This window comes from Haliaeetus leucocephalus, unplaced genomic scaffold (genome assembly GCF_000737465.1).
Source record: "Haliaeetus leucocephalus isolate CR32 unplaced genomic scaffold, Haliaeetus_leucocephalus-4.0 Scaffold556, whole genome shotgun sequence".
NCBI classification, from domain to species: domain Eukaryota; kingdom Metazoa; phylum Chordata; class Aves; order Accipitriformes; family Accipitridae; genus Haliaeetus; species Haliaeetus leucocephalus.
Window position 1 is genome coordinate 1,202,150 of NW_010972992.1, and position 10,454 is coordinate 1,212,603.

Sequence of the window (10,454 nt, forward strand, 5' to 3'; positions counted from 1 at the left end):
CCCCGGTTCCCGGTTAACGGCGACCCGCAGGCGCTGCTGGTGCCCGGGAAGAGCCCGTCGCGGCGGCGGCCCGGGCCGCTCGCCTCCCGCCGCTCCAGCGCCATCGGTATCGAGAGCATCCAGGAGGCGCCGGCCGGCAGGTGAGCTCCGGTACCGGGACACCGGGCTGGCACCGTCCGGTGTCCCCTCCCGGTGTCACCTCACTGCCCGCCGCCTCCCCCCCAGGGACGGCCCCGCCGCCGCCCCCGCCGCCCCCGAGGGCGCCTGCTCCGCACACAGCTCCCCCGAGAGCCGCCGGCACCCCGACAGGTCCCGCACCGGGATGGGGGGGCACCGGGACAGGGTGACACGGGGACTGGAGGGCACTGGGATGCGGCAGCGCGAGGACGGGGTAGCACTGGGACATGGTGGCACTGGCACAGGGTGGCACCAGCATGGGGTAGCACCAGCATGGGGTAGCACCAGGATGGTGTGACATGGGGACAGGAGGGTACTGGGACAGGGTGACATGGGGACTGGAGGGCACTGGGATGGGGCAGCGCAAGGACAGGATGGCACCAGCACAGGGTAGCACAGGTATGCAATGGGCCAGGGTGGCACCAAGATGGGGTGGCACCGGGATGGGGTGATATGGGGACAGGGTGGCATCAGGGTGACACGGGAACTGGAGGGCACTGGGATGGGGCAGCGCAAGGACAGGATGGCACCAGCACAGGGTAGCACAGGTATGCAATGGGCCAGGGTGGCACCAAGATGGGGTGGCACCGGGATGGGGTGATATGGGGACAGGGTGGCATTGGGGTGACACAGGGACTGGAGGGCACTGGGATGGGGCAGCATGTGAATGGGGTGGCACTGGGACAGGGTGACACTGGGATGGGGTGGCACGTGGACAGAGTGGCACAGGGATGCGATGGGACAGGGTGACACTGGGATGGGATGACACCGGGACAAGGTGGCACCAGGACGGTTGGCACAGGGTGACAAGACAGCACAGGGATGGGGTGTCGCAGGGACAGGGTCACCCAGGAACCTAGTGGCACAGGGACTGTATGTCACGGGGACAAGGTAGCAGGGGGCTGCAGTGGGGTGGGGTGGCACAGGGATGGGGTGGCACTTGGGTGGCCTGGGCACAGGGTGGCATGGGATGGGGGTAGCTTGGGGTTCGGGTGGCGCGGAGGTGGGGTGGCACAGGGGTGGGTGGCACGGGGACAGGTTGGTACGGTGACAAGGGACATGGGGATGGGTTGGCACGGGGACGGGGTGGCACGAGAATAGGATATCACAGGGATGGGATGGTGTTGGGGACAGGACATCCCAGGGATGGTGTGGTGACAGGGTGGCACGGGAATGGGATGGTGTGGCACAGGGATGGGACATCCCAGGGACGAGATGGCATGGGGGTGGGTTGGCACGGGGATGGGGTGGCACAGGGACAGGATGGTGTGGGGACGGGGTGGCACAGGGACAGCGTGGCGTCACGGCGGGCCATGGCGGCGGCAGCCACATGGCGTGGTGCCAGCCTGTCCCTGGCATTGGGAACCATCACTCGGCAGGGCTGAGAAGCCGGAGCCGCCGGATTTCTCCCGCTCCTCCTCCAGCGCCAGCAGCTTCGGCAGCGCCACCGAGGAGCCCAGCGAGCCGGGCAGGGTACTGGGGTGCTGGGAGGGGGATGTAGGGTGCTGGGGGGGCGGGGGGGGGCAGCACCCCTTTGACACACCCCCTCGCACCCTTAGGAGAGCCGCTCACCCTCGGGGACCCACCGCGACGCCTTCACCGACACTCCCTGGCCAGATGACCCCCCCGGTATCCCCCCAGGTAGCCCATCACTGGGGCGTCAGGCCGCTGCGGGGCCGGGGGAGCCCCCCACTGGTGCTCATGCCCCCCCCTTTTCCCCCAGGCCACCGTCCCCCTGACCCCCCCTGCCCCGAGATCAAAATCCAGCTGGAGCGGCCCCCCCAGAATCCGGTGAGGCTGTGGTCCCCCCCCCAGTGCACCCATATTGGGGGCGCCCATATTGGGGTGCACCCACTGATGTCCCTCCACACAGGGTTCATAGTTACAGTCCCCCCCATCCCTGGAGGCGGCGGGGGGGGTGGGGTGGCACCGCTTCACCCCCCTCCGTGTTCCACCCCTGTGCCAGGAGCCGAAGCCATCATCCCCAGTGCAGGATTTGGGGGGATCCCCCCAAAAATGGGGGTGTTTCCCCCCCCCAGACAATCTCCATCACCCCAACTACCCCTTGGGGTGTGTGATGGACCACGAAGGGCCCCCCACCCGTCCACCGTGACCCCAATGCCACATGGGGTGGGGGCTCCCCCAAAATGAAAAGCGGGTCCAACCCGAGCATCACCCCCTCCCTAAAAAAAGGGGGGGCTCAAATCCAGGGCAAATCCAAAGTGGGGGTCCCCCTGCACCCCCCCCCTTTTATTTTAAGGGAAAAAAGCTCCGGAATGGGTTGGATGCTGGAACTGGGGGGGAGGGAATTATTTTTTCAAACAACCCTCCTCCCAAATCGTGTTTGTGTGTCCCATAAGTCCTGTATAAAATAAAGGTTTATTTATCGCTACGGCTGGGAAATGCTGGAGGGCGGGGGGTCCTGACATCTGGGGGAGGGGGAATCCCCAAGCATCAGCTGGGGCTGATGCTCCACATAGTTTTAAAACCACCCCGAATTCACCCATTTTGGGGAGTCATTTACCCAAATTCTGGGGCTATCATGGCAGTCAGGCCGAGCAAAGCCTTGATTTGATTTTCCCTATTTTTGGGGTGCTGGGGTTAACCCGAAACAAGGAAGGATCCCCCCCCCCCCAAAAAAACCCACCACCCCCTTATTTTCAGCTCTGGCGGTCAACCAGGCGTCGGGAGCGGCATTTGGCCAGCAGCCCCGGCGGCCACCGGCTTCACGCCAAATCCCCGGCCAAGAAAAAATGGTCGTCCCCCCCCCCCCGAACCCCCAAAAACCACGAAGCACCCCGGGACCGGTTAAACATAGCTTGGTACCGCCTGGTTTCTGGGAAGCCCCAGTGCCAGGGGTTGGCTCGCGGTTGGGGATGCCGGCGACGCCGGCAATGCCGGTGCAAAGGGCGCCGAGCAAAGTGGGGGTGTCACAGGGCCCCCCCACCCCTGAAATCCGGCGCCGCTCGGGTCACTGCCTTCGCCCGCTCCAAAGTTTGCCGGTTAATAAAAAACCGGAGCAGAGATTTATTTATAATGCTGGTAAATAAATAAAAGGCGGGGGGGTGATTGGAGGGGTGCAGGGGGGGTGTTTTGGGGGTGATTGGGGGGGGAGTGTTGCAAATGCACAATGCAGCCGGGGTGTGCAAGGGGCTGCTCGTGCATGAGCAAAGTGGTATTTGCAGAGGCAGGGCAACGTTTGCACATGCATGGTGACTTTTGCACGTGCACAGCGGCGTTTCACACGTGCGCAGCGACTTTTGCGCAGGCAAGGCGGCATTCGCACGTGCAAAGCACCTTTTGCGCAACTCAGGCAGCGTTTGCACGGGCACAGTGACATTTGCACAGCCAAGGCCCCTCTCTGGTGCTACCTCAGGCCTCAATCCCCCCCTCCAGCAGCTTGTAAGCTGCCAAAGCCCCCTCCCCTAATTACCCCACTCCCTAATTACCCTCCCTAATTAGCCAACCCTAATGAAGAGGGCATGCCCCAGCTGGTACCACCCCTTAAATCCCCCTTCACTCCCTTCTCCCTGCGTTACCCAGTCCCAAAACCACCCCAAATCCCTCTCTGGGCAGCAAATGATCTTAAACCAAAGGCCTTTAAAGCAAAATAAATCACCCAGGAGGCAAAAAAAAAAAAAAAAAAAAAAAAAAAGAAAGAAGTTTTGGGGACAAATTAACCCGGTGAGTTAATTTTTTTTTTTCTCCCCCCATCTTCTTGTGTCTTGTGGTTTCTGGGTACCCACACATGTGATGAGTTGGGCACCAAGGTCAGTCCTCAGCCAAGGGACCAGGAGGCATTTTGGGACCCAGCCCCATCACGTCTCGCTCAAAGAGGGGGTTTTATCCACCGCGGCTCCAGCTCTCATCCCAAATCCCACAGTGGGTTTGGGATAGGGCAGGCAACGATGCTAATTATAGGGGAAGGAACCGTGTATTTACAGAGGCAGCTCCCAGCACGAAACCGCTGGCGGCTGCTTTTGCTCCACTGAGTCTTTCTTTTTCTCTCCTCTTTCTGGGCGCTGCTATCCACAAAAAAAAGAAAAAAAAAAAAAAAAAAAAAAAAAGGGAGGAATTAAAAATAAATCCCCCTCCATGGTTTGCAAAAGGCGCTTTAGCAGAGGAGGAAGAGGAGAGCGAGGAAGGGCAGGAGGATGGTGGTGGCAGGGCGGCTGGCGGCGTTGCAGTGGGCTCTGTTGGAGCCAATGCAGGCGGCGTAAGCCATGGCGTGGGGGATGTAGTTTTGTTCGTGGACCCCGTGGAGGAGATGAGCCATGGGGCCGCGGGCGAAAACGGCCACGTCCTCACCGCCGTGGGTCTCCTGGCGCAGCGGCACGGCCGATTGTGCCTGGTAGTTGGCGTGCGCTGGGGCAAAAGAAAAAAGTCAAAAAGAAGAGTAATTTTTAAAAAGTGCTAACTTTAGCTAGGCTGTAACAATTGGGGGGGGTTTGCCCCAGAAGACACTCACCAAAATCCACGGCGGAGACATTTTCTCGCTCACCCGCCACAATTTTATAGCCGGGGCCATTGCCGTAGAGGATGGAGGTGAAGGGTTTGCGGTCCACATCGCTCTGCATCGGGGCCAGACCTGGCGGCAGTGGCACCGTCAGCAGGACAGGGACGTCCCCGAGGTTTTGTCCCCTCCGTCCCGCTGAGTGGCCATGGCAGGGACTCACCGAAAATGGGGTTCCCGCGGGGGGTGTAACCGCCGAAGGTGAAGACGTGCGAGTGGTCGGCGGTGACGACGCTGAGGGTGTCCTGGGGTGAGGTGAGGCGGGCAGCCAGCCCGATGGCCCGGTCCAGCTCCACTGCCTCGTGCAGCGCCTGCTTCGCCTTCCCTTCGTGGTGCCCGTGGTCGATGCGGCCCCCTGCGGTCCCCGGCACCACTCGGCATCCCCCTCCGTGGCCCCCATCATCTTCCATCCCCCTCCTTGACATCCCCCATTGCCCTCCTCTTCCCTGCTTTGCATCCCCCATCACCCCTTTATCCCCCTCCTTTGCAGCTGCCGTTGCCCCCTTTATCCCCCACCTTTTGGCATCCCCCATCGTCCCCTTTATCCCCCCCTTTTTGCATCCCCCCTTGCTCCCTTCATCCCGTCGCCCCCTTTATCCCCCACTTTTGGCATCCCCCTCTGCATCCCCATCACCTCCTCTACCCCCTCTTTGCACCCCCACACCCCTCCCACCTTCAACCAGGAGGAAAAACCCCCGGGGATTTTTCTGGAGCATCCTGATGGCCACAGCCACCATCTCGGTGAGGGACGGATCCGTCTCATTATTCCTGTCCAGCTCATACACCATGTCACCCGGCTCGAAGAGGCCTGGGGACAGTAACACTGTTGGGGACATCCTTTCCCCACCAAAAAAAAGGGGGGAGGGGCAAATCCAGCACTGTCACCCGCTTCTTGTGCTGGCTCAAGCATTTCACCACCCCCCCCCCCCCCGGATCCAAGGTGATAAGGTAGGAACCAGGGGATACTCCCAGCCCTTCCTTCCTCTGGCCTGGCCAAATCCTGCAGGCCAGCTGGGCTGGGGAATTGCACCATGGCCTGAAAAATAAGGTGCATCCCCAGGGCAGGGTACCAGCATCCTTGGGGTGTAACAGCATTCCTTGAGGATGGGTACCAGCATCCCCAGGGTGGGTAGCAGCATCCCCAGGGTGGGTAGCAGCATCCTTTGAGGGGGGGTACCAGCATCTTTTTGGGGTACCAGCATCTTTTTGGGGTACCAGCATCCCTTGGAGGTAGCAGCATCCTCGGGGGGTAACTGGCCACTCCAGCTGCCCCAGCACCCCGGGACTGGCTAGGGGTCCCCCCAAAGCACCCAGTTGAGGCCGGGGCACCCTGGGGTGCTGGGACTCACCCAGGAGGAAGTCAACACGGCTGAGGTTGAGCGCCAGCAGGTCCCGCCGGTGCCACACGTACTTGGCGACCTGGGGATGGGGGACAGGCAGGTTGTCACCTCCCCATCACCTCTGCCAACCCCAGGGCTGCTTTATATCCCCCTCCCCAAAACATTCCCCGCCCCAGGAATGCCTTTGTAAGGTTACAGCGAGGTGATGTATAGGTACCCCCCCCAAAAAAAGTCCCCATCACCTTGCCGGGGGGCTTGGCCTCATGCCATGCCTGGACGAGGTCCCTGCGGTCCAGGCGGGTACCCCGATGCTTGTCCTCGTGGGGATACTCCACGTCACTGGCATTTTTGGGGAACATGTATTTCCGCCCACCACCCAAGATCACCTGCAAAGGAGGGCGGAAGTGCATTTTTAAAAATTATTTTTCATTATTCTTTTTTCCCCCAATTTGGGTTTAATGGGGGGAAAACCCCAATGAGATGGAGTGGGATGTCCAGGAAAACCCCAGTGCTGCGCAAAAAAGCTGGTGAAAACACCCGAGGAATTTCACCTCGCTCAAAATAACCCTGAATCTCTTCCTATTAATTAAAACCCAGGACAAAAATAACCATTTCCAGCAGCAAATCTGGCTTTTTAATTCCCACCTCTCCCACACCCTCCCCCCCATCTGTGGGAGGGATGCTCCACGTCGGGGTCCCCGCATGAACCCGCCGGGACGGAGCCCCATCCCGCGGCTTTTGCTGTTTGCTTTGGAGTCCAATTTATTTGGCCTCTGTTATTTATAACTGAGCAGAGATTTTTTTTATTCCCCCCCTTCTCTACGCAGAAGGTGAATTATAAAGCTGCAAAACACCACCGCCAAAATTATTAAGAGAAAAAAAAGGGAAAGAAAAAAAAAAAGTCTTTTCCCCGCTATATAATTATTTCCAGCCTGGGACAGACTTAAAATTACATTAAAGGGAAAAAAAACAGAAGAAGAGGCTATTAAAGAGCTAAATAACAGGCTGAAATGTTTTGCTTTGGGGCTATTTTGAAGGACAGAAGAGTATTTATTTACAGGGCTGAATTTCTGTGTAAATCCACAGCGAGGGGCAGAATTGGGGGGAAAATGGAGGGGTTTGGGTAGGGGAAGTATGAGAAAGGAGGGGGCTGCTGTGGACGTGGGTGGAGGGGGGTTAAGCAGGATTTGGGGGGCTGGTCCTATATGTGCTTGTAGTCCCAGCACTGTGTCTGATGGGGGTCCCAGTGGTGTGTCCATGGGTGGTCCTGGTCCAATATCCACCCAACAGGCCTGGTACCCCACCCATAGGTGGTCCTGGTCCCATATCTGGCTGGGTTCTGGCACTGCACCCATGGGTGGTCCTGGTCCCATATCTGCTGGCGGTCCCAACTCTGCACCCATGGGTGGTCCTGGCCCCATATCTACCCACGGTCCTGGCCCTGCACCCTTTGGTGGTCCCTTCCCTACATCTCCTGGGATTCCTGGCTCTTCACCCACTGGTGGTTCCAGCCCAACGTTTACTGGGGGGTCCCAGCCCTTCATCCATGGGTGGTCCTGGTCCCGCATCTACCCATGGCCCTGTCCCCATCCCCGGCTGGCCCCATCCCCATCCCTACCTCGATGTCAGGGATGTTCTCCACCAGCTGCCGGGCAATGTCCTTGCAGCCGCCCTCCAACGCGTCTGGGGGCATCTCTCCATCCGAGTACCAGTCGCGGTTGGCCGAGTGGGCGTAGGCGGCGCTGGGTGTCGCGTGGGTCACCCGCGTGGTGGTGACAATGCCCACTGACTTGCCTGCACCACAAATTCAGGGGACAATGGTAAGAACACCCCCAAAACTCCCTGCTTTACCCTCTCCAAGTGCCCACCAGCCCCTCACCTCCATCTTTGGCCCAGCGGAGGATGGAGGTCACCTCCTGGCCCTTGGTGGTGTTGCAACGGTCACGGGTGACACCGGCACTGACGCCCACCGTCCCCTCGTTGGCTTTGACGCCGCAGAGGTAGGCGGTGGCTGTGCCCGCGCTGTCGGGCACCTGCGCGTTGGTGTTGTAGGTCTGGGGTGGGGGGAAAATAAATAAACCATCATCCCCATCATCCCCACCCTGGGGCTTCATCATCATCCTCCCCACCCTAGGGCTCCCCTCCCCATGCTGTTTGGTCGCACCGGCCCCCCCGTCCCACCTGTGCACCCCCCATTTTGCCTCTCGCTCCCCCCAGCTTGGTTGCCCATCAACCCCTCGCTTCATTTTGATGCTTTCAGCCTTTTTTCAGCTTGCTTGTAGGCAGGGAGAAAGGAGCCACCGCCATGAGCATCCCCCGCCACGGGGCAAAGGGAGACAGCGGTGAACGGCCAGGACTTCCAACTTAATAATGAAAAAAAGCCTTTTGTTCAGAAAAATGACGCCAGGAGAAGCTGGGGGGGGTTCCCATAGCTTCCCACGGCCGGGTGGCCTCATACTGCTCCCCCCCCACTCCACATTCCCACGGGCCAAACCCTGGCACGACGAGCGGGCACCGGAGCCAGCTCCCTTCACCCGCCCCTGACCTAATTTCGCCTCTCTGGTCGATGCCGGCTACCCGCCCGTGACCTTGTGGTGGGTGTCGCGTCCCCACCATGGGCATCCCAGAGTGGGGGGTTCAGGATCCGACCCCTCACCCCAGGGGGGGGCTCACCTTGGCCAAGGCAACGTAGGGGAACTTGTCCATCTCCAGCAGACTCTCCTCGCCCTTGCGGTTTTGCAGTTGCCCTTTGAGGATGCGAGCGGCCGTGACGGTGGAGACGCCCATGCCTGCCAAGGCACCCGTCAGCTCCCCGCCGAGGACGGGCCAGCTCGCCGCACGGGTGTCACGCAATGCTGGCGGGCACCCAGTTTATCCCAGCACCCGATTTATCGCGAACCCAGTCTACCGCGGCACCCGCTTTAGTGCAAAACCAATTTATTGCAAACTGAGTTTGTTGCGGCACCTGGTTTATCGCAGCACCCAGTTTATCACAGCCCCCAAGCTTTTGCAAGCCCAGTCTATTGCAGCACCCAGTTTATCGCAAACCCAGTTTATCCTAGAACCCAGTTTATTGCAAACCCAGTTTATCACAGCACCCAATTTACCGCAAACCCAATCCATCCCAGCACCCAATCCATCCCAGCACCCAATTTATTGCAAACCCACTTTATCGCAGCACCCAGTTTACTGCAAACCCAGTTTATCCCAGCACCCAGTTTACTGCAAACCCAGTTTATCCCAGCACCGGCTTTAATGCACACCCACTTTACCATGGCACCCAATTCACCGTAGCAGCGCCCGCTTCAATGCACCCAATTTATCATGGCACCCAATTTATCACGTCACCCACTTCATCGCACCCCCTGTCCCCTGCAGTCCCTGCTCCTCCTCGCCTCCCCCACCCCGGGGTGGGTGCCCCCATCTCACCGTCACCCAGGAAGAGGATGAGGTTCTTGGCCACGTTCTGGTTGAGGCGCTGGAGCCGCAGGGCGGCCCGCAGGGTCTCCTGTGCCTGCCCCCGCCAGTACTCAGGGTCCTTCTCCCTCTCTGCGGTGGGGGGGGAGAGGAAACCAGGCTCCATAGCACCCAACAGCACCCACTTTTGGGGTGCTGCCCCCCCACCTCCCCCAAACCTCACCTACCGGGGACCAGAGATGGTGAGCAGAGCTGGGCGAGGAGGATGAGGAGGAGAACCTTCATCCTGTGGTGCTGAGCAGGTGCTGGATAGGAGAGAGCTGCGGCGGAGGTGGGTATCTGGTCCGTGCCTCAGTTTCCCCACTGAGACCTTCGCCCCGGGGCTCGGCCAAGCGAGGATGGGAGGGAAATGTCCCCTCCCCGTGCAGGCACCAATGTGACCCCCTGGGAACGTGCCAGCTTCCTCCCCCTCCATGGCCACCAGTCCCATGGGGCGTCACCTCACTGGCACCAACCTGGGGCTGGGGGACGGTGGCACGGCCCCCATGTGCGTGTGGCACAGCGGGATCCCTGTTGCGTGGCTGGGTCCCCATCGCATGTCCCTGTCCCCATCACGGTTGGGTCCCCATTGCACATCGGGGTCCCCGTCGCGTGGCCATGTCCCTATAGCATGGCCCTGTCCCCATTGCATGGCCCTGTCCCCATTGTATGTCCCTGTTGCACACCCATGTCCCATCACGTGTGTCCCCATCCCATGCCCATGTCCCTGTTGCACATCTGCGTCCCCATCGCACACCCGTGTCCCCATTCCATGTCCCCACTGTGTGTCCATGTCCCCACTGTGTGTCCATGTCCCCATTCAACACCCATGTCCCCTTCACATGCCCCTCTTCCCATCCCCAGCCTGTGTCCCCATTGCGTGTCCACGTCCCCATCACACGCCCATGTCCCTGTTGCTCGTCTGTCCCCATTACACACCCATGTCCCCGCCACATGCCTGTGTCCCC

General features: G+C 60.1%; 2 protein-coding genes across 2 annotated transcripts in view; one reads left to right on the forward strand and one right to left on the reverse strand.

The window, feature by feature from the left end:
* RAP1GAP (RAP1 GTPase activating protein) overlaps positions 1-2,255 on the forward strand; it is a 5,480-nt gene extending 3,225 nt beyond the window's left edge. Inside the window, exons 12-17 of the mRNA XM_010577491.1 lie at positions 31-140; positions 226-309; positions 1,557-1,650; positions 1,737-1,818; positions 1,901-1,968; positions 2,217-2,255. Coding sequence (XP_010575793.1) covers positions 31-140; positions 226-309; positions 1,557-1,650; positions 1,737-1,818; positions 1,901-1,968; positions 2,217-2,255 — 477 coding nt within the window. The remainder of the gene's footprint in view (positions 1-30; positions 141-225; positions 310-1,556; positions 1,651-1,736; positions 1,819-1,900; positions 1,969-2,216) is intronic.
* Positions 2,256-4,291: 2,036 nt separating this feature from the next.
* Positions 4,292-9,732, reverse strand: ALPL (alkaline phosphatase, liver/bone/kidney). Its single transcript, XM_010577193.1, has 11 exons — positions 9,675-9,732; positions 9,460-9,579; positions 8,704-8,819; positions 7,910-8,084; positions 7,649-7,824; positions 6,273-6,416; positions 6,040-6,109; positions 5,364-5,498; positions 4,854-5,045; positions 4,646-4,765; positions 4,292-4,542 (listed from the first exon to the last, which is right to left on the reverse strand). Exons 1-11 carry the CDS (start codon positions 9,730-9,732, stop codon positions 4,292-4,294), a joined length of 1,557 nt encoding a protein of 518 aa, XP_010575495.1.
* Between the last annotated feature and the right edge of the window lie 722 nt (positions 9,733-10,454).